Below are 25,139 nucleotides of genomic sequence, written 5' to 3'. Positions count from 1 at the left end.
CCTCTGCATGTGTCTTCTCCTGTGCCCCTGTGCGTGTGACTTCCGTTCTACATGAGCCATATGTTCCCGTGTTTCTTCTTATCCTCTGCATGTGTCTTCTCCTGTGCCCCTGTGCGTGTGACTTCCGTTCTACATGTGCCATATGTTCCCGTGTTTCTTCTTGTTATCTTCTGCATGTGTGTCTTCTCCTGTGCCCCTATGCGTGTGACTTCCGTTCTACATGAGCCATATGTTCCCGTGTTTCTTCTTATCCTCTGCATGTGTCTTCTCCTGTGCCCCTGTGCGTGTGACTTCCGTTCTACATGAGCCATATGTTCCCGTGTTTCTTCTTATCCTCTGCATTTGTCTTCTCCTGTGCCCCTGTGCGTGTGACTTCCGTTCTACATGAACCATATAATCCCGTGTTTCTGCTTGTTATCTTCTGCATGTGTGTCTTCTCCTGTGCCCCTGTCCGTGTGACTTCCGTTCTACATGAGCCATATGTTCCCGTGTTTCTTCTTATCCTCTGCATGTGTCTTCTCCTGTGCCCCTGTGCGTGTGACTTACGTTCGACATGAACCATATAATCCCGTGTTTCTGCTTGTTATCTTCTGCATGTGTGTCTTCTCCTGTGCCCCTATGCGTGTGACGTCCGTTCTACATGAACCATATAATCCCGTGTTTCTGCTTGTTATCTTCTGCATGTGTGTCTTCTCCTGTGCCCCTGTGCGTGTGACTTCCGTTCTACATGAGCCATATGTCCCCGTGTTTCTGCTTGTTATCGTCTGCATGTGTGTCTTCTCCTGTGCCCCTGTACGTGTGGACCGCCTCCGTGGTCTTGTGGTAGAGCGTCCGCCCGGAGAGCGGAAGGTCCAGGGTTCGATCCCGGGCCGCGTCATACAAAAAGACGTTAAAAGATTGTACTTGTTGTTACCCTGTCTGGCGCTCGGCATTAAGGGGCTAAAACAAGGACTGGTCGGCTCGGAGTCAGTATACTGTGTCTGAGTGGGGTATTCATGTTAAACTGCGGCATGGTATCTCAGTGAGCTAGCACTATAAATCCGGACTAGTACAAGCAGCCACACACACACACACACATACACGTGCATGCACGTCGCTATATAAGTGCAATAATCTTGGACGCGACGTTAAACCCAATTTCACCTCACCTCACCCTGTACGTGTGACTTACGTTCCACATGTAACATATGTTCCCGCGTTTTCTTCATGGTCTCCTGTGCCCCTGTGGGTGTTATTTCCTTTCGATTTGTGCCATATGTTCCCGTGATTCTTCCATTTCTTCTTCTGTACCCCCGCGCGTGTGACTTACGTCCCATGACATGTTTATGATATAGTTGGATGCAATCGAACAATGGACTCTACTTTTAGCAAAGATTTCTGGTTACTATCGATATATTCTTCAGGCCTTTATAGACATTCTCTTCCACTGTTCCGCGGTTTTGGCAATACATAATTAACATGCACCGCGTTGAATGTATTTTCATTAATTTAACAAATATTCCAGGTATATATAATGCAATAAATATATAACTTAATGCAGTAGTTATGGTAACAACTCAAATACTTTACAAATTGGACAGAAAACCGTCAAAACTACCTAATATACATATTCATAGATAAATTCACATACAAAGAAATTAGATGTTTTACATAATTTATTATTTATTTATGACTAAATTGTGATTTCTTGTCTTCCTTCCATGCCTTATTTAGAAATACACAAAAACTATATATGAACCAAGAAATACCAGTAAATGTAGAACGTCCACGCCAACGAATAAGTCTGGACTATCCGACGAAACAGATTCCATATGGCGTGAAAGGCAAACTAGCGGTACAAATAAAAGGTTGACATAGGCAATGTTTGAACAAGGTAACGGTAAATCAACCCCATAACCGGTCATGACAACCTGATCCAATATATTTGCCTTATTTGCCCACACGTTCTTACAACCCCGTTTATTCTATTTTATTGGACGTTCTTTCACATTTTGTCTTATGAAAAAAAAATGGATTTATTGCCATGTATATTAAAAGAAGTGCTCGGATAGACACACACTTGCATTTTCCTAAAGCTTTCGTATGACACAAAAATAGCTTTCTGTGACTTTATAGAAGCACGTCATGAAATAGACAACACATGTGAACAGAATATATAAATATTTGCCCCTTAACGAAACAAAGAAACATTGTTCATATGCGTGAATCGGAGCATGTCACCCTCTTCATTCGAACAGCCCTGTTTAATATGGCAAACATTATATACCACCGCACTGGAGCGTTCTTTGAATTTGTATAACTGTCCGCATTGTATGCTTAATGTGGCCCTGAAGTAAATAAAGTATTGATCGATATCCTGTATTGCTTTTATAAGTGGAATTATTTCGGCTGAGAAATTCGAGGATCAGTGAATGCCTTTATTGCTCCGAACAATGGCTGGTTGGTTTTGTCTGTAGGCAGCTCTCGTGTATTGTTAGGTTTAATGTTTGAGCTCATCTTATGTGATCCCGTACGTGACATACATGTATCTGAAGTATTGCTAGGAGCTTTTCACTTTAAGTGACATGATAGCAAAGTGTTTGTCAAGTTGCATGATTGATAGTCAAGCTGCATGCATGAGTGAACTTACTGAATCTAAATATCAAAATGTGCTTGATTTCAAACTTGGTAAACTTTTTGTAATTGTAAGACGTGATAGAAACCGATTTGTTCATTTTCAGGGTGAGAGTGGATTTGGGGTGGCGGTTGATAAAGACATTATATATTTTCTATCACTGCTTCAAGACAACATATTTCTTTTCACGACTTCCAACATGTTCAGTGACCATTTCTTTTTGTAAAAGCCGAGGACAAATTAATTTTTCCTATTATTTCTGGTTCATATTTTAAATCTACCCACCAGATCACTCACCCACCCAGAGATGGCACAGTCGGTCCGTGGGTGCGTGACCATGGATTGTATGCTATGCAAATTATTAATCATGGCAAATACAGACTGGGCACAATGAGTAGACATCAACGTTTGGTGTCATGCCTTGCTTCAAAAGCTTCATGGCTTTCACCCGAAATGTTCGTGAACAATATACAAATTGAAATAATTATTAATTACTGATCTTTTTGTTTATTTGTGGTTTAACGCCGCACTCAACAATATTCCAGCTTCTAACGGGATTGGGTGGTCAGGCTCGCTGACTTGGTTTATGCATGTCATCGAATCCCAATTGCGCTGATCGATGCTCATGATGTCAATCACTGGATTGCCTGGTCCAGACTCGATTATCTACAGACCGACGTCATATAGCTGGAATATTGCTGACTGCGGCGTTAATTACAAGCAAAAAAACCAAAACATTCCAGCTGTAAGACGGTGGTCTGTTAATAATCTTGGTCAGACAGTCCAGTGGTTGATATTGTGAGCAAACGATGCACGCCGTCGGGTACGATAACACGCTATAAACCGAGCCTGACCACCCGATCCGTTTGGTTGCCTCTTACCACCAACGTAGGTCTGGGGGACCATCTCTAACCCGGACTATCGTCGGGGAACCACCAGTGTTTAGGGACACGAGTTGTGTTCCTTGTAACATGCAGTTTATCCGACTTCGCTCTACCCAGGGGGTACTAAGAAAGTGTTGAAATATGTTTCAGTACCATTATCTAATACGTTTCCGCAAACTACAATGGTTACACAGTTTCATGAAACATTATATTCACTGGTTGTGCGTTCGAATCCCAGAATTGACCCACTTTTCATTAATGGTTTGTCAGCACCATATGCGTGCGTTCGAGTTTCACTAAAGTGGGGAAAAGTCTATTCTAACTGCGTCACTTGAGCTTTGATAGAGGCACGGGTGGATCAGTTGGATAGAGGTTCCGTGGATCAGTTGGATGGAGGCACAGGTAGATAAGTTGGATAGAGGCACGGTGGATCAGTTGGATAGAGGCAGAGTGGATAGGTTGGATAGAGGCACGGTAGATCAGTTGGATAGAGGTTCCTTGGATCAGTTGGATGGAGGCACAGGTGGATCAGTTGGATAGAGCACGGTGGATCAGTTGGATAGAGGGAGAGGGGATCAGCTGGATAGAGCACGGTAGATCAGTTGGATAGAGGTTCCGTGGATCAGTTGGATGGAGGCACGGGTGGATCAGTTGGATAGAGGCACGGGTGGATAAGTTGGATAGAGGCACGGGTAGATAAGTTGGATAGAGGCACGGGTGGATCAGTTGGATAGAGGCACGGGTGGGTCAGGCGTCTATAATGTTGCGCAATTCGCACTGCAGAATTGCGTCCCTTACGCGTGCCAGAATCCTATAATCTTTCATTTGTTCTCATTATTGTTCTAGGTTGATCTGCATCATGCCCATGCTCGTGTTTTTCACCAAAGTGGTAAACGTGAGTGAGTTGGATTTAACGCCGCTTTTCGCAGTATTCCAGTTACATCACGGCGGGTCAGCTTAATGTGAGAGGTAAGACCGAAGTGATGCAGGTCATAGACGTACACCACTTCGGTGAAACTCAGAAGCACAGGTATGGTGCTGACAAACCTAGAAACATAATTGGGGCGAACCGTGATTCGAACCCACAATCATAGGTTTCTGGCGTGCCCAATTGACGCAACTCTGCACAGCGAATCGCGGCGTCTTAGCCGACTGGTCCACCCGTGCCCCCAGTAAACGTCCAAGACCTGCAGGATTCGGTCTTACCTTCGACACATCAGGCTGGCCTACAGTGATAAAACTGAAATACGCGTAACACCAAACATAACCAGCAAGAGACCGGCATGGCTGAAATTGTTCCCAAACGCCGTTTAACTCTTTCCTCTCACCAATGCGGAAAATGGTTCCAGATTGTCTCTAAGCTGGGAGAAAAGCTTCAATATTAACTAAAATGAATTACATTTATTTTTTACTTTATTATGTCATTTGGTAAATGACATTTTTCTCTGGACAACCAGTGGTTGATATTAGCATAGTTTTTCTTAACTAAAGGTTTGTGTAGCTTTTCACACAGACCACACCATGGTAATGGAAAATATACCCGTTGTTTATCTTTTTCTCTCAATAGTTCTATGTAGGCTTTATCATTGGTTAAAAGAAAGTTCAAATAATAACCTAGCTCTCTTATGGTTGCAAAGTCTTTTGAGTCTATGATGTAACCACCTCCATAAAGGCTCTTGTAATTTGGGCCACCACGTACCACTGGAATCACATCATGCAGAAATGTTTTGAAGAATTTCTCGGTGACATAATTCTCACAAAAGGAATTTTCAAAAGCAAGAAAGAATTTATAGGATTTTAACTTTTCATAGCAATCTCTGCCGCATTTGCTATCACCACACCTCCCGAACACATCTATATCGACATACTTCTGTAATTCATTGACGTATTTCTCTCTTTGGCTATGTGAAACGCAACGACTTACGAACCATGCGACACTGTTCGTTTTTTCTTTCACTAACTTTTCATAATGTTTCCCTTTCAAACCGGATCGCCGTTTTCGTACCATTCCATAAGGCCTCCATATATCCGAATCTGGGCGATAGCTGATTGTCCAGTTAAAAGCGTCTTTCCAGTTTTGGGGTATTGTTAAATATGTCGGTGGTTCAAAGGAAAATAGAGCAAATATTTGATTGGCTGATCTAGGTGGTGGCGCACCCTGGTGTAGATTAAATCCATCAACAAGCACCACATCTGCTTTAGCGAGATCTTGACGATCGTACGATACTGTACACATTTTGTATTTACAACCTCCAAACAGTTCTGAACCTTTTTGTCTTGGAATCCATGCTGGTGCATTGAACCACACAATTTCTTTCACTGCCTTACGTTTGCTTGTAGTGTGTAGCAATTCTGTAACACTTCTTGACACGTCCTTGACACTTCTGACTACGTTCTTGACACTTCTGCCCACGTCCTTGACACTTCTGCCCACGTCCTTCACCTTCAAAGAAGTCCTCTTGGAAACAGGTGATGTACCCACACTCTTTACTTGCGTGATAACGTCATCAAATTTTCCCTTCAAATTTCGCTCGACCCACTGTTTTCTAAATACCATTCCTTCATGAAGCGAATTCTGATTAATTTCAGAGAATTCATTTGGAGCAATTTGATTTGCTGAACCATTACTCTGAATTTGTTCTAGTCTGGATATTTCACGAAAGCTGAGGACGAATGTTGCCACAGCGAACATTGTGGTCATGTAGACGTGGTACTTTCGAAATTTCCTGGATGCCAGTCCAAAAAACTGAAACATTAATGCATACTTATATATTAAAAGCGACATAATCATAATTATGATATAAAACATTAACGACAGAGACTATACTACTCCGTCTCATTTATCTACCGAAACAGATTCTATTGAGCGTAAATGCAAAATAGCGGTGAAAATGACATGAATGGATCACTGGTCATCTGTGATGACACCAGGGCCCACTTGCACAAAGCGATCTTAGCGCTAAGACTATTGTAAGCCTATGTTAAAGTATGGGAGTTACGATCATCTTAGTGCTAAGATCGCTTTGTGCAAGTGGGTCCAGGTGTTCGCGAAAATGGTAGGCGTGTTCTGTCCAACGTCATGTCCTGGTTAATCGTACTTGGGGTTTGATTTAACACTTGACGTTGTCCACACTACAGGGTGAATAGGTGTGGGAACCCCACGCTAATAGTGTTGCAATGATGACACAAGTGTTGTTTGTTGTTTAACGCCGCATTCAGCAATATTCCAGCTATATGACGGCGGTCTGTAAATAATCGAGTCTGAATCAGACAATCCAGTGACTGACATCATGAGCATCGATCTACGCAACTTGGATACCATCAACCAAGTCAGCGAGCCTGACCACCCGATCCCGTTAGTCGCCTGTTACGACAAGCATGGGTTAATGAAGACTTATTCTAACATGTGACCTACATGTGAAATATGATGTGACAATTCGTCGGACACAAAACGTCCACGCTCGTATATTTCGCAAATTATTTCGAGTGTAAGTGCATTGAAACGCGCAATTTTGTTGCTCTTGTAAGCATTATCGAAACTATTTACAGCAAACTACGGTTATAACGAACACAAAGGGACCACTAATTTTAGTTCGTAATAACCGTAGTTCGTTATAAGCATATACACAGAATATATACAACAAATTGCCGGGACTAAAAAATAAGTTCGTTATATCGGTCAGTTCGTTATAAGCGTGTTCGTTATAAACATAATTACTGTAAGTCTGTGGTTAATTGAGATGTGTACTGAATATTGACTATAACATATAAGTTATTATCATGATATTATTTTTCTGTGGTAATCTTAATAATTGTGTTCACTTTAAACTTCGTGCCTTGAATCGAAGCGAATAGCTGCAAAAATTGTTGAAGCGACGTTAAGCAATAATCACTCACTCATACCAAGAAATATGATAACGGATACGAAAATGAGTGAGTATGGTTTTACCTCAAATATTACATGTAGCAATATTTCAGCTATAAGGTAAAACTAGAAATATACTACAATGCATATATGTATGAACACTTAAGTTGTTGTAAATATTGTAACAAATTAATATTCAGTTTAGAGGTGAGTTGGAATTGGGTTTAAAGTCGCGTCCAAGATAATTGCACTTATAAAGCGACGTGCACTTCACGCGTGCGTGCGTGCGTGCGTGCGTCCGGACTGATGCCGATTTATAGTGCTAGCCCACTGAGATACCATGCTACAGTTTAATATGAATACCCCACTCAGACACAGCATACGGACTCCGAGCCTACCAGTTTTTGTTTTAGACCCTTAATGCTGAGCGCCGGCCAGGGTAACAACAAGTACCATCTCTTAACGTCTTTTGGTATGACGGGGCCGGGAATCGAACCCCAACCTTCCGCTCTCCAAGCAGACGCTCTACCACTAGACCACGGACACTGCCCTCAGTTTAGAAGATACCTTTATTTGAGAGAATTATATGTATAGAGAAGTGACAATTATTTATCAATTTTACACTCAGGAAATACCAGTATCAGCTGTTAATAGTGACTTTACGGGTTGTGTTGTCCAACTCGATGCGTTTCATCGTACTCCAATGGCCATATTGCTCATAATGTCAACCCCTAGTTTATCTGCCAAGGTTAACTGCCGACATATGTCATCGTGTGCATTGCACGTCAGATATATCTGATTCAATATATTTGGTTATTGAATAATATTGATATCCGTTTTTTATGGATATTTCTTTTTATCTTTCCATGACACACAAATCTGACTCTCATACTAAGCCAAGTGTTTATCTAAACATATCTGACATATCTGAGTATCCCTATCAAAATTTAGTAATATATTTAAACTCCTCAGATGTTATGAACATAATGCATTAGCGTGGAAATTTAAACACCTGGATTCGATCCCAACCATAAGCAAAATGTGTGAAACATGAATGATATTCCTCAAATATTGCTAAACTTGTAAATCGCACTCACTCAATAATAGAAATTTCAAAAAGTGTACTATTTCAATAAATTCATCATTGTGTTAACACTAGTCAGTCATCAGAAAGGATTCGGTGTGTACCAAACTGTTTACAAGACGCAGCCCCCGTTAAGATGTGGGTTAGACTTGGTCTTCAGCAATCCATGCTTATCTTTAGGAGCGAATAACGGTATCAGGTGGTCAGACACGCTGAATTCATACGCATGTCATCGTATCCCATTTCGTAGATCGATGCTCATGATTTCAATAACTGGATTATCTGGTCCAGATTCGATTGTTTACAGACAGTCGTCATATAGCTGGAATATTGGTGAGTGTGGCGATATACAACAAACAAACAAACATAGCATCGTTTACATTACTTAGGAAAAATACTACTATAGGTGAATTGGTTCACATATGTGGCTACCATCACGAAAGCCCATTTTACACCGTTGTAGTTTGTATTTTGATTCAGCCTCTAGGCTAGCCTTTATTTGAATATGGTTCCTTTCACTTTTAATTCACACGGGCCATAGCTAGACACGCACGCAGGAATATATTTAAAAGGATTAATATTTGAGGTATGTCGAGTAGTTATGAATGCTACCAACCCCTGCTTTAGACCCATCCTCTCAAACTAACACAATACAACAAGCTTATAACCCGAATATTAGGAATGAATTAACGAAACTTTTAAACATGACTCAAGAAAATATAGCATTACTTTCAACTACTTTCAATAACAGACTTAATGTTGTGTAAGAACATATATGGTTTTCCGATATGACACTTTCAATTCATCATTTTGCTTCATGATTATGGGACCATCCTATTTTTTCACCTTTTTCTTGAACCTAAGGCCCTGACGGCCATTTACATTGTACATATCTGCCAAAAGAAGAGTCAATTGCAAGATTCCGGATTATATCCTAACCATGTGCTTGTTAATCACTATCAAACAGTGATGGTACCAGGTGTTCACGAAAAGGTGAGCAAATGCAGCTCCATCGGTGGCACGTCACAAATACATGCAAAGGCAGGTAAATTTTACATCTGAAACAACACTGTAGCATGTATGGTACAAGTGAAAATAGGGAACTTACCCCATTTTTCCCCATGTCTCCCCCAGGATCGTCCCGGTTCGTTGTCGTCTCCCCCTAGCAAGACGAGCAAGTGAGCCAACAGCCGGCGTAACCGCTCTGTACTGCTTGGAGACACACCGCACGACACACGGTATGGGCAAACACCAAACCGTTTACTCGGCGGCAGTGGTCACACAACGGTTTTTGTGTTGTATGGGAGTTAGTCAATAGATGGTGTATTTGCACGTGGTTTCGGGCCAAAATATTTAAATTAACTTTTTACAGGTCACGTTCATTGCAAACAATGTCCGGTTTCAACTTTGCCAATGAATATTTTAATTTGAAAATATTACGCTTTGATACTTGATATGTGTTCATGTCTTTCTCGCATCAATGGATTTATAGCCGTTATACTGACGCCAAGCACTTGCATACCCGGCGTTTAAGGACAAAGAAAGATTTATTTGCCCGCTTGTCAAAGTAACCCCACCCAATTGTGGGAGTATGAATGTGATCAATTGATAGACTTAACTGAATACCCGTAAGTCGTGAGATTTAAATCGTATAGTCGCCAAGTGTTGGTGATTCAGACAAAATACAAACATTGTAAACAGGGTTATATGAGAAAAAAACTGAAAATCACTTTGAAATCGAAACGATATATCTGAATTGCATTCACACTTATATATTATATACACCATAAAAAATGGTTAAAAGGCAAATTATATGAAACAATGTGTGAACGTGGACTCCAAACCATGTTACTTAATTAGGGGCCCGACCATTTGGTATTCGTCGGGTGGTGACGGGGTGGGTGGGTGGGTGGGTGTTGGGGTGGGGAGCTGGGATTTTGTCTGGAAATTAAATATTTTTTATCAATTATAAGTCCAAAACCACTTATTGTTAAGATAAAAGCTATGAGCCTGAATATACATTTTGAAGAAAAACACCTTGCAACAATGACGTTTTTGTGGTCCTTTTTCTACGATCTCAAGCGTGAATAATTTTTGCCAGAATTATCTGGGACAATATTTTTGTCCGATAATACAGCTGCAGAACATTTCCACAGAACATAGCCGCAGAACACAGCTGCAGAACATATCCACAGAACATAGCCGCAGAACACAGCTGCAGAACATATTCATAGACCATAGCCGCAGAACACAGCTGCAGAACGTATTCACAGAACATAGCTGCAGAACATATTCACAGAACATAGCCGCAGAACACAGCTGCAGAACATATTCACAGAACATAGCCGCAGAACACAGCTGCAGAACATATCCACAGAACATAGCCGCAGAACACAGCTGCAGAACATATTCACAGAACATAGCCGCAGAACACAGCTGCAGAACATATCCACAGAACATAGCCGCAAAACACAGCTGCAGAACATATTCACAGAACATAGCCGCAGAACACAGCTGCAGAACATATTCATAGAACATAGCCGCAGAACACAGCTGCAGAACATTTCCACAGAACATAGCCGCAGAACACAGCTGCAGAACATATTCACAGAAAATAGCCGCAGAACACAGCTGCAGAATATATTCACAGAACATAGCCGCAGAACACAGCTGCAGAACATATCCACAGAACATAGCCGCAGAACACAGCTGCAGAACATATCCACAGAACATAGCCACAGAACAAAGCTGCAGAACATATTCACAGAACATAGCCGCAAAACACAGCTGCAGAACATATTCACAGAACATAGCCGCAGAACACAGCTGCAGAACATATCCACAGAACATAGCCGCAGAACACAGCTACAGAACATATTCACAGAACATAGCTGCAGAACATATCCACAGAGTATAGCCGCAGAACACAGCTGCAGAACATATCCACAGAACATAGCCGCAGAACACAGTTGCAGAACATATTCACAGAACATAGCCGCAGAACACAGCTGCAGAACATATTCACAGAACATAACCGCAGAACACAGCTGCAGAACATATCCACAGAACATAGCCGCAGAACACAGCTGCAGAATATATTCACAGAACATAGCCGCAGAACACAGCTGCAGAACATATCCACAGAACACAGCTAGAGACCAAAGACGCAGTAACGCTCAAATACTAGGCGTTAGGATGGTTATGTTTTCACACATAAATACCATTTTTTGTGCAAATAGTCATATTCATACAGGGTTTCACGTGCAACGTTATGCAAACACCCCTGCTGTACATTCACACGTATGTTTGCAGGAAGGATCATGTCGCTGATCAAACAGCCATTGTAAAACAGAGGCAAAGAACTACACCACACATTAGTGACAGGTGCTTTATCCTTCCTTGGAGACAACCTTTAAGTGTTACGACTCTGCTCCTGCAGCCCTCGTTTCACTGGCCCCCTGTTGTCACAAGACTAACTGAATACCAGGAGCCCCCCCCCCCCCCCCCCCCCCCCCCCCCCCCCATGCTGTGTTGTTCCATTGGAGTGTACCCTCTACATTGTGTTCATACCCTCTACAGAGATTGAATAGCTTTTTCCTTTCCGCTAATGAAACAGTTTATACACCTTTCCACGTATCAATCAATCAGCTGACGATATTAACGTATATATATATATCAAACCCAGGCCTTAAATATATCAGTATTAGGTTTTTTTATTGTGTCATTGTGTCACTAAGTTTACGTGTACAATGCACCTGGTCATATTTGACCAAATCGACATTTATTCTTTCAATAATAATAATAATAATAATAATAATAATGATAATGATAATAATAATAATAATAATGATAATAATAATCTATTGTTAACCATGTCACCTCTACATATATACCATTGTAGAAAAGGGTGTTTGATCTAAATATCCTCCCATTCAAAGTTGCTCCGACAGTATATATTTATGGGCAAACAAAAGCAACTATGAAATATCGCTGTGAGAAAAACCTTTGCATGGTTTAATGCATATTTGCTAAACACTTAAACTGCGACACTTCAGGTATAGAAGAAGGTATGTATGAAAGGTATGTGTCAGCCCTGAATGGCTGCAGTCCTCTTTAGAGGGCGTTCAGAAAATCCGCTCTTATGTCACTGGGCTTGCCACCACTTACCCACAGAATATCATCCGTGCGTGATGAGATTATTAGCATAGTCATTGAACATATGTTCACGCTGGTTGTAATATTTATACACATTTATATCACCATATTCCATCACAATAATCAGGTAAATCGCATGTGTTTGCATGTAAATATGGTCCCTACAGCGCCCCGTACTTGACGTATGAGGGCACAGAATAGAGATCAGTTGGGCACAATAGGTAGGTGTCATCGTACATGGATGCTTCATATTAATGATAAATTCATTTATAATGCGTCAGGACCTGTGGAGTTCCGGCATAGAATAGGTCTTCGGCAACCCATGCTTGCTGTAAAATGCGACTATGCTTGTAGTTGGAAGCGACTAATGGGATCGGGTGATCTGGCTCGCTGACTTGGTTGATGCATGTCAATTGCGTGGATCGATGTTCATGATGTCAATCACTGGATTGTCTGGTCCAGACTCGATTATTAACAGACCGCAGTCTTTGGATACTGCTGAATGAGGCGTTAAACAATAAACAAACAAACAAAATGATGATCATTACCCCGGTCTTTGGATCAGTGTGAACTCAATTTTCAATCTCAGCTCCCTGAGGAGTATGCACACAGCATGGCACGTGATGAAGCTGGAGCAGTGGTGACTGTGACGTCAAACAACATTCATTTGGCTTATTGTTTCTTTGTTGTTTTACGTCTGCATTATTCCAACTATATGACGCGGCTTGTAAAAATCGAGACCAAAACAATGGATGATATTATGAGCAACATCTCATCACTATATGTAGGGGGCACGGGTGGCCCAGTCGTCTAAGGCGCCGCGATTCGCTGTGCAGAGTTGCGTCCCTTGGGCACGCCAGAAACCTATGATTGTGGGTTCGAATCTCGGTTCGCCCCGATTATGTTTCTAGGTTTGTCAGCACCATACCCGTGCTCGTGGGTTTCACCGAAGTGGTAAACGTCTGAGACCTGCATCACCTCGGGCTTTCTTCCCACATTAAGCTGACACGCCGCGATATAACTGGATTGGTGTTAAAAGCGGCGTTAAACCCAACTCACTCACTCACTAGATGTAATGATTTTGTTTTGTTTGTTGTTTAACGCCGCTCTCAGCAATATTCCAGCTATATGACGGCGGTCTGCAAATAATCGAGTCTGGACCAGACAATACAGTGATTGACATCATGAACATCGATCCACTCAATGGGGAACGATGACATGCATCAACCAAGTCAGTGAGTCTGACCACTCGTTTCCCGTTAGTCGCCCCTTACGACACGCATGGGTTGCTGAAGACTATTTCTAACCCGGATCTTCATGGGTCACGTTTGTAAAGGTACAGCGCATGCTTTGTCAAATGTCACGACCAGCACTGTATGCATCACGGCACAAAGTGAATAAGGCACACAGCACTGACAGATCATATTATACATTCTATTAATGATATTGACAGGACGTTACCAAAGGGGTACACTGTGTGAAGCCCATTTCTGGTGTCCCCGTCGGGATATGGTTGGAATATTGCTAAAAGCGGAATACAACCATACTCTTTGGTTGGTTTGGTTGGTTGGTTTTGTTTTACGCCGCACTAAGCAATATTCCAGCTATATGACGGCGGTCTGTAAATAATCGAGTCTGGACCAGACAATCCAGTGATTGACATCATGAGCATCGATCCACGCAATTGGGATACGATGACATGCATTAACCAAGTCAGCGAGCCTGACCAGCCGACCCCGCCCTTCAGTGTCAATTATATGTGGTGTTCATGTTGCGTATTTGCTGAAACATGCTAATAGATTCTAGGTTTCATAATTATCATTGCTGATTTGATAAATCACAGATACCCGCGATAACTAATTGCTATTTTCATTCCATTCGCCATATCACTCACTCACTCACTCCATTCGCCACTCACTCAATCCACTCACCAACTCACTCACTCACTGAGTGGCGAATGGAGTGAGTGAGTGGCGAATGGAGTGAGTGAGCGAGTGGCGAATGGAGTGAGTGAGTGGCGAATGGAGTGAGTGAGCGAGTGGCGAATGGAGTGAGTGAGTGAGTGACGGAGTGGCGAATGGATTGAGTGAGTGAGTGAGTGAGTGGCGAATGGAGTGAGTGAGTGAGGGAGTGAGGACGCGGCGAATAGATTGAGTGAGTGAGTGAGATGGCGAATGGAGTGAGTGAGTGAGTGGCGAATGGAGTGAGTGAGTGAGCGGCGAATGGAGTGAGTGAGTGCGTGGCGAATGGAGTGAATGAATGGCGAATGGAGTGAGTGAGTGAGTGGCAAATGGTTGGTTGGTTGGTTTGTTGTTTAACGCCGCAATATTCCAGCTCTATGACGGCGGTCTGTAAATAATCGAGTCTGGACCAGACAAGCCAGTGATTAATATCATGAGCATCGATCCAAGCAATTGGGATCAATGACATGCATCAACCAAGTCAGCGAGCCTGACCACCCGATCCCGTTAGTCGCCTTTTACGACAAACATAGTCACCTATTACGGCAAGCATGGGTTGCTGAAGACCTATTCTACCCCGGAATCTTCACGGGTCGAGTGGCGAATTGAGTGAGTGAGTGAGATGGCGAATGGAGTGAGTGAGTGGGGAATGGAGTGAGTGAGATGGCGAATGGTGTGAGTGAGTGTGTGGCAAATAGTTAATTATTCTTAACCACGTGGGTTTCTTGGTAATAACAGGTTTGTTGATTTCCTGTAACCGTATACATACCCCGACGTCGTTGAACGTTGCTCACACAATCAATCACTGGATTGTCTGGTCGATACTCAATATTCTATTTACAGGCATCATATAGCTGGAATGTTGTTAAGTGCGGCGTTAAACAAAACAGATGACATATACGTATGTGTGGCACCTATGACTGATAAATGCACCTACACGTTTATCGTCAATCTACACATTAGCAATCCGACCTAAGGTATACAAACTCAGTAGTCTTAAGTGAATGAGTTATTTAGTTTAGCTTTGAATAATAGTTTAAATAGATCACGGTGTGTCAACAACTAATGGAGGAAAAACATGTGGCTCGAACCCGAGATCTGCAGATTCTGGTAACAATAAGGGACGTAACTCTGCACAGGAAATTGTAGCGACCAGAGAACTCTGTCACCGGTGTCTCGTAATCTAAAAATAGTGCCTAGCGTTGTGACTGTTTTCAAACACATCATGAGAGCGAACATACATCGCTGTAGGGTATGGGAGGTCTTGCCTTTGTGCTTCATGCATGCCGGTGAGGAACATAAGCGTGATGTTTGTATACTGACACAATGAGGATTGTGTTGATCCTGTACGGTACATGCCTCTATTCAGGATAACGGCTTGTGATGTGCACTGTAAAGTACCGCTTCACCTGTGATGAATATAGACTGCACTATAACTTTTCACTGGGAATATATCCATACCTTTCTGTAAACACATACATGATACTTATCATCATCATCATCATCATCATCATCATCATCATCATCATTATTAGGGCGGTCGGGTAGCCTAGTGGTTAAAGCGTTCGCTCGTCACGCCGAAGACCCGGGTTCGATTCCCGACATGGGTACAATGTGTGAAGCCCATTTCTGGTGTCCCCCGCCATGATATTGCTGGAATATTGCTAAAAGCGGCGTCAAACCATACTCACTCACTCACTCACTCACTCACTCATTATTATCATCATCATCATCATCATCATCATTATTATTATTATTATTATTATTATTATTATTTACCTACGTTTTAATAATGCATCAAATCCATCTTTTCTAAGCATGCTCAAGCGCGACACTATTACCTCGGTCAGTGGATCAGTGCACATGTGTACGGAATTTCTCTCTCAGCTCCCTCCCGGAGGGGGGGATATACAACCTCAGCTACACGGGTAAACGTCACATTCTCGTCCTGTCGGGTACCCATTTACTGTCCCAAACAAAGCAACTTGCCTGAGGAGACACCACAGGTAAAATGTGTTTCAGGGCAGGAGAGAAGCCCTTGAAATTCTCAGTCGTCAACGTTGCAGAACCCGGTCACCCATCCAACTCTTCTCCGCAACCAACGTTGCTTAATTAACTTCGCCTGATAAACCTGTGCGTTCTACAAGGAACCAATAATGCAATTCCAATATCCCCAAAGAGATCACAAAGAAAGAAAAACAGATTTTGTCACGAGTCACCGAATGTAGGGTTAATATATTCTCTTAAATTTTCCACGAAATCGGTTGTGTTCCACAAATTGCAAAATGAAAAACACGGATGTAATGATCAGTGCCTGTGACGTCATAGTGACGTCATAAGTACGTCATCTACGAGAAGCTGTGACAAAATTCAGGAACAGCCTTCTCCAGAACAAGTTACTGTATGGTCACACATGTCCGACATCATGATGAGTGAGAGGATTTTATTACGCTTTTAGCAATATTCCCGATATAACAACACCACAGGGGACACCAGAAATGGGCTCCTCACCTTGTAACCATGTAGGGAATCGAACCCAGACCTCCTGTATTATATATCTTTTCCCACCTGCATCATCTTCATCCCCAGCGTCTACTTGTTTATTTTCCGAATTTTTAACTAAACACGAACGCACGCACAGCCTCGTTCTCTCGTGCACGGCCAATGTAGCGCAACCGCAGCCTACCCAGAGAGGTACCATGTTTGTTTGTTTGTTCTTTAGAGTTTTCGTTTGCCGATATTCTCTCAACACAGATTGTCCTAACATGATCTGAATTGACCTTCCGTCTCCTGCCTTCGTGACGTTATGAAAAGCTAAGGCAAGGTATTGTTTGTTTGTTGCTTAACGTCGCACTCAGCAATATTCCAGCTATATAACGGCGGTCAGTAAATAATCGAGTCTGGACCAGACAATCCAGTGATTAGTATCATGGGCATCGATCCACGTAATTGGGATACGATGACATGCATCGACCAAGTCAGCGAGCCTGACCACCCGATCCCGTTAGTTGCCTGTTACGGCATCATGATAATCAATTAAGACATCATGATCATGTCCCGAACTTTTCTGAATTACTGCGAAAAACACATCTTAATACCGGAAACATCAACTGCCATTAAAATAAGCAATGTAAATAAACTTCGTCACGTCATTTAGTCTAAACCAAATTACAAGAAACATCATTATTTCTCTGGCCTTCAAGCATGCAACGAGTGGAACATTGAACCCAAACAGTTCGATAAGCATTATTTAGAAGAGAGGTGAGGTGAAATGGGGTTTAACGTCGCGTCCAAGATTATTGCACTTATATAGCGACGTGCATGTAGGTGTGTGTGTGTGTGTGTGTGTGTGTGTGTGTGTGTGTGTGTGGCTGCATGTACTAGTCCAGACTGATGCCGATTTATAATGCAAGCCCACTGAGATACCATGCCGAAGTTTAACATGAATACCCCACTCAGACAAAGTATACTGACTCCGACCCGACCAGTCTTTGTTTTAGCCCCTTAATGCCGAGCGCCAGACAGGGTAACAACAAGTACCATCTTTTAACGTCTTTTGGTATGACGCGACTGGGGATCGAACCCCGGACCTTCCGCTCTCCGGGCGAACGCTCTACCACAAGACCACGGAGGCGGTCAGGAGGTGACGGAAGACAAAGTAGACACAATTTATGAATAACAGCTTCTTTAATAACTGTGAAGGCGAATTTTCGGTATAGATCCTTATACCGTTGTCAAGCAAGACTCAACAGTCGCCTTCACAGTTACTAAAGAAGCTGTTATCACTAAATTGTGTCTTCATTGTTGTCCTCAAAGCTTGTCATAAAATTATACTCAACGGCTTGAAGATGTGAAGTAGCACGTGTTTAATATGCCACAGTTGATTTGCAATCCAGCACACGTCAGATTAAACGTAATTGGCAAAACAAACAATTTATTGAATACATACTATAATGTCCTGCCATACTGTAGCATAACTTACGATCGTCGTACTGCGAAGATTGATTTGTAAGGAGTACTTCTTTTGCCACACAATCCTTCGCTCTAGCCGTTTGACTACCTTTGTCCTTTCTTGCTAAATGTACCATCCTCAATACACGCCTTTGTACTGGCTGTTAATCAGCACGTGTCAGTACAATTGTACTGGTCTTGTTGCAAGGTGCGGGAGCCTTCAGTTGTTGTGTCTGGGGAATTCCTGATGTCATGGTGTACTAGGTGTGCATTCCGACTGCTAATGCTAATGTCATGCAGGCTCGTGCCTGAGGGAAAGACGAGCACAACAGCACCACAGCACGTGTTTGTTGTCTTTTTGAAGTCTCGCGTTTTCATCTCCCAGTACTGTTACTGAGTACAGACTGGTTTTGATATGGCAGGACTTATTCTGGTTTATTTTGTGTAAATATAAATATCGTATCATGTTTAGTGAGCTGTATTTTAATAATTATGATAAGATGATAATAACGTTTGTTGCACAGCTCAGTACTTGTACAAACATTGATCTAGCGTAGTCCTAGTTAATTTTCTTTTAATGTTATTGTGCTGTAAGCTGTGAAGCTAGGGCCATTTGGCAGTTGTATCTATCTATCTATCTATCTATCTATCTATCTATCTATCTATCTATCTATCTATCTATCTATCTATCTGTCTGTCTGTCTGTCTGTCTGTCTTTCTGTTTGTCTACGTATCTATCTATCTGTCTGTCTGTCTATCTATCTATCTGTCTACGTATCTATCTGTCTGTCTTTCTGTCTACGTATCTATCTGTCTGTCTGTCTATCTATCTATCTATCTATCTATCTATCTATCTATCTATCTATCTGTCTACGTTTCTATCTGTCTGTCTACGTATCTATCTATCTGTCTATCTATCTATCTGTCTATCTATCTATCTATCTGTCTACGTATCTATCTGTCTGTCTGTCGGTTGTCTATTTATCTGTCTGTCTATCTACGTATCTATCTATCTATCATCATCATCTATATACCTAGCCAGCTAGCTAGCTATTATTTATCTACCCATCCGTCTGTCTATCTGTCCATCTACCTATCTAGCTGGCTAGCTATCATCTACCTATCTAGCTGGCTAGCTATCATCTACCTATCCATCCATCCATCCATCCATCTTTCTGTCTGTCCATCTACCTACCTATCTAGCTATTATCTACTTATCTAGCTCCCTATCTACCATCTATCAATCAGTCTAGCTATCAAAATATCTACGTATCTATCAATCTATCATCTTTGCATCATCGCCCCCATTAAGCTTAACGTTGTCAGAAAATGTACAACTTTTCGAAAATATCGTATCACGTTTGGTAAACAGTAATTAAACGCAGAAAACCTTTGCTTACAAAACTCAGTACAGGCAGGGACATAAATAGCATAACCCTAGTTGAGGTGAGGTGAATTGGTGTTCAACGTTGCGTTCAAGACGATTTTACTTATATAGCGTGTATGTCGCTGCTTATACAAGTCCGGACTGATGCCGGTTTTCCAAGCCGACCAGTCCTTGTTTTAAGGCCCTTAATGCTGAGCGCCAGGTAGGGTAGGAACCAGTACCATCTTTTAACGTCTTTTGGTATGACGCGGCCGGGGATCGAACCACCGACCCTCCGTTCTGTGTACTAACGCCAGTGGACTATCCTATATTTAGCGAGCTGTAATTCAACGCTGCGTAACTGAGGGTGCAAATATCCGAGTTTACATTGTCACTTGACCCGTGAAGATTCCGGGGTAGAATAGGTCTTCAGCAACCCATCCTTGCCGTAAAAGGTGACTATGCTTGTCGTAAGAGGCGACTAACATGATCGGGTGATCGGGCTCGCTGACTTGGTTGATGCATGTCATCGATCCCAATTGCGTGGATCGATGCTCATGGTATTAATCACTGGATTGTCTGGTCCAGACTCGATTATTTACAGACCGCCGTCATATAGCTGGAATATTGCTTAGTGCGGCGTTGAACAACAAACCAACCAACCAACATTGTCACTTAATCAGTATTCACTAAAACAGATATCGTAGCTTGTTTAGCTTTGTAAAATGTACCCACCTTCCTGCAGAATAACTAGGGATGGGGTTACAGAACGTTAAGTGACGTAAAAGGTATATTCCTACTTATGTTTATTATTGTGTTAAATGGAATATTATTAAACTCAGTATAATATGCTTCTATATCCTAGAAGTGTTAATGAGTGAGTGAGTATGGTTTTACGCTGCTTTTAGCAATATTCCCCATGTAGAGAATCGAACCCGGGTCTTCGGCGCGACGAACGAAAGCTTTTACCAGTAGGTTACCCCACCGCCCCTCATCAATCTGTGATGCCATTCACATACATAAACATCTGAAATTCTTACACATTCTTGCTTTTTGTGCAACATACGTGCCTCTCGTCACACATTCCAGAAGGAAAAATAATTTCAACAGTCTAGATTGTCACCCCAAAAGACACACGTGTTTTATCTTTCAGCTGCGTGCGTCCACACTGGAGAATCAACTTTGAAGGCGAATAAGGAAGTCACCGCCCCTGAACCATAGTATTTTCCCGTTCGCCAAGCCCTTAATGTAATGCTTTATCCCTAAATGAAGTCTAGATTTTGTTTGTTTGTTTGTTGTTTAACGCCGCACTCAGCACTATACCAGTTATATGACAGCGGTCTGTAAATAATCAAGTCTAGACCAGTCAAGCCAAGCAAGTAAGCGAGCCTGACCAACCGACCCCGTTAGTCATCTCTAACGACAAGCATAGTCGCCTTTTACGGTAAGCATGTGTTGCTGAATACCTGTTCTAACCCAGTCTCGCTTGGGCTCCTTTCATGTTAAATATAGTTGCCCGTTTCTCTGAAAAATATAATTATCAGAGACAAAGCGTTTGTCTTGTTGATGAGGTTAGAAAATGTCGGAGAGTTGTTTGAGGTTATTCTGAAAGTACAAGAATGTGCGAGATTTGTTTGATGGGTTAAAAACGTGTGCTATTCTTGTGCATAAAAGTCATAGCACTGTTCGGAGGATGATTTATAAGGAAAACAGGTGACTGTTGGAGTGTTTGCTTCATCAAAACAACTTTATAACAACGTATATGTTTCTTTGTCGCTACCATTGCTGCAACTACTACCATGGATGGGTGTAATATAGAATTATCAACTCAGTTAGAAAATCTCCAACTAGAAGCTGCCAGAGTAGTTACTGGGCTCCCAAAGTATACTTCGCACACACATCTGTATTATGAAACAGGATGGGAAACGTTAATAGAACGAAGAAGGAAACGCAAGCTATGTTTGTTCTACAAAATACAAAGTAATATTGCCCCAACTTACCTTAAAGACATTGTACCAACCACTGTAGGTTCAAATATATCATATAATTTAAGAAATTCAGACAATATTGTGATTCCATATACTAGATTAAAACACTCAACGTGTTCTTTTATTCCATCAACTGTAAGGTTATGGAACACTATTCCTGCAGCAGGCAGAAATTGTACATCTACATCCCAATTCACGACATACATACAAAAAGAGCAAGTCATTGCACCTCCATATTTTTCCTATGGTGTTAGAAAGTTGAATATTTATCATACTCGATTAAGATACATGAAAAGCCAGTTAAATTATGATTTATACAGAATAGAGGTAAAATGTGATCCAATATGTCAATGTGGTGATCCATGTGAAAACGCATATCATTATTTAATAAAGTGTCCATTGTACGTCCACCAAAAAAAAACTATGTTAATAATAATTCGGGACATTTTACAGAACGCCGTGAACAAAAATGCTAAATTAGATTTAAATTTGATGTTAAACGGAAATGAATGTTTGTCCATTACCGAAAATCAACACATCTTTAAGGCAGTGCAAATGTTTATAAGTCATACAAAGAGATTTGGGTAACACTTTAATGTTCATATACTAGTCTCTCTCTTTTGTACATCTCTTGTTATCTTTACACTCATCTTCTTTTCTGTTTTCCTTGTATATGATTTACTGTACAAGGTTTGTAAATACCATGGAGAGGGAGTCCTAAGTTGGATAACTTGTTCCCAATCCATTTTAATCTGAATAAAATATGTTTAAATCAACTACCAACTCCATGGTTCAGTCGATAGAGCGTCGCTGGAGAGCGGAAGGTCGGGTATTAGGTCCCCGACCGCACCATGGGATAAAACAAGGACTGGTCGGCGCGGAGTCAGGGTGCTGTGTCTGAGTGAGGTATCCATGTTAAAACCGCGGCATGATATCTCAGTTGGTTGGCGCAATAAATATGGCATTCATCCGGCCTTGAACAAGCAGACACGCATGAACGCACAAGTGAATGCAAAACGTGCAATGTTGCACGAAAGGTTAAACCCCATACCACCTCACCTCACCCCGCCGCGATTCGCTGTGCGAGTTGCGTCCCTAGGGCACGACAGAAACCTATGATTGTTGGTTCGAATCCCGGTTCGCGCCGGTTATGTTTCTAGGTTTGTCAGCACCATACCCGTACTCGTGGGTTTCACCGAAGTGATAAACGTCTGAGACCTGCATCACTTCAGGCTTTCCTCCCACATTAAGCTGACACGCCGCGATATAACTGGAATGCTGTTAAAAGCGGCGTTAAACCCAACTCACTCACTCACCTCACCCAGTAGAACATGGTTCTGGGGTTTTGTATCGAGATTGGATTTTTATTCAGCTACAAAACCAGATATTTTAAACCTTGCAACAATGGATTTTTAAAATTATTTTAGAGTCTGAAGCACAATAATGTTTTTCAAATATTTCAGCAATTGGTCGGGTTTTATGTCTTTTCTAACATCTTGACCTCCACATTGTGGCCACACTATAGGGGGGCATTCAATGAAGTGAGTGAGTGAGTTTGGTATAACGCCGGTTGTTACATCCCGTTGCATGTTCACGTTGTGCGTAAGAAACAAGACTCAAGTAATGACGATTGTTCATACTTACCACTTTGATGAAACCCACATGCACGATATGATGCTGACAAAGTGTTAAACACAATGGAATTATGCATTCGAGCCAACGATCATTGGTTTCTGTCACGCAAAAGGGAAGCAACTCCTCACGTCGGATTACAACGGATTATGAAAAAGAAATTACTGGAAAATAAACCCTGAAGGTATTTGACATTCAACCCACAATCTCCGGCCCCTTGGCCGCCTAGTGGAGTGAGTGAGTGAGTTCGGTATAACGCCGCTTTTAACAGTATTCTTGTTATATCGCGGCGTGTCAGCTTAATGTGGGAGGAAAGCCCAAAACGATGCAGGTCTCAGACGGTTACCGCTTTGGTGAAACCAACGAGCACGGGTATGGTGCTGACAAACCTAGAAACATAATCGAACGAACTGGGATTCGAACCCACGATCATAGTTTCCTGGCGTGCCAAAGGGACGCAACCATGCACAGCGAATTGCGGTGCTTTTGATGACTGGAAGCTAGAGGAACAACCCTTTGCAGCGGTTAGACCACACGGGTTGGCGCAAATAGGTCTCTTTCGGGACCAGCTTGGCTCTGCATCCAATTATAAATACTACTAGACCACATGCCTGTCTGTCCCATGTTTCTGAAACGTTCATTCGCACACGTTTCCTATTTGTCATATTTTCATTCCAATATCCGCTACTTTGCTTGAACGGAAAATCTATTTAGCTGACTATACACAGCTTTGACGAGCGTCGGAAATATTTTCTTAACTGAATCTGTGACATTTTTTGCGTTCTCGCACATGTTAAACATCCTTCCCCAACTTCAACGAACAGACATAGCATTCACTTACACTCTCTCTTTCTCCCTTTCCCACTGTTTCCTTCCCTTTCCCTTGCCTTCTTTCCCTTCCTCTTTTTCTCCCCTTCTCCACTTCTCTGAGAGTAACTGTTAAACGCAGTGCTTAGACATTATCCGTATCTAAGAATAGCATCACCAGTCAGTCTCTGCAAATACAACGCCATCGGGTAACTTTCTCACGATCAGCGGACCATACCTAACATCTGTATTCTTACCTTCATGTTGTCCGACCATGGGCAGTCCAGTCTGGGTGCTATCCATCCAACCATACGTAGTTCCTCCTGCCGGCCCCTGGTTCCCCTCCCCTCGACCAAGCATCCTATGTTCACTATGCTCCAAGCACCGGATGTCTCGTTAAGATGTTGACAGCTGCAGCGTCGGATTCGATAGATTTGGTTACGTTAGTAATGACTTCGCGTTGATGGAATTGTAACGGTTAAGGACCTTTTTGTCTCATGCAGGGTGGCTTAATGGTTTGTGTGTTCGCTCATCATGAAGAGGTCCTGGGTTCGAGTATCCTAGGAAGCATATTAGTCCATACGATTGTGGAATACACACACACACACACACACACACACACACACACACACACACACACACACACACACACACACTATATATATATATATATATATATATATATACATATATATATATATTGTTTGTGTGTGTGGTTGTACGATAGACCGCCTCCGTGGTCTAAAGGTAGAGCGTCCGCCTGGATAGCGGAAGGTCCGGGGTTCGATCCCCAGCCGCGTCACACCAAAAGACGTTAAAAGATGGTACTTCT

At 42.1% G+C, this 25,139-nt stretch overlaps 1 protein-coding gene across 2 annotated transcripts; it reads right to left on the bottom strand.

Annotated features, from left to right (window-relative positions):
* Window positions 1-4,904: 4,904 nt before the first annotated feature.
* LOC124119078 (glycoprotein 3-alpha-L-fucosyltransferase A-like) lies at window positions 4,905-24,842 on the bottom strand. 2 transcript variants are annotated; one of them, XM_046481477.2, is made up of 2 exons: window positions 24,565-24,842; window positions 4,905-6,244 (listed from the first exon to the last, which is right to left on the bottom strand). In XM_046481477.2, the coding sequence occupies exons 1-2, from the start codon at window positions 24,616-24,618 to the stop codon at window positions 4,907-4,909; spliced, it is 1,392 nt and encodes a 463-aa protein (XP_046337433.2). In that variant the 5' UTR covers window positions 24,619-24,842; the 3' UTR covers window positions 4,905-4,906. The 2 variants fall into 2 exon arrangements, with proteins under 2 accessions (XP_046337433.2, XP_046337434.2); XM_046481478.2 differs by lacking the exon at window positions 24,565-24,842 and adding an exon at window positions 9,556-9,687.
* Window positions 24,843-25,139: the final 297 nt, after the last annotated feature.

Source organism: Haliotis rufescens, unplaced genomic scaffold, assembly GCF_023055435.1.
Source record: "Haliotis rufescens isolate VD_foot unplaced genomic scaffold, xgHalRufe1.0.p SCAF_10, whole genome shotgun sequence".
NCBI lineage: Eukaryota > Metazoa > Mollusca > Gastropoda > Lepetellida > Haliotidae > Haliotis > Haliotis rufescens.
The sequence above is the reverse complement of the archived record's forward strand: the minus strand, read 5'-3'. Positions and strand labels throughout refer to the sequence as shown.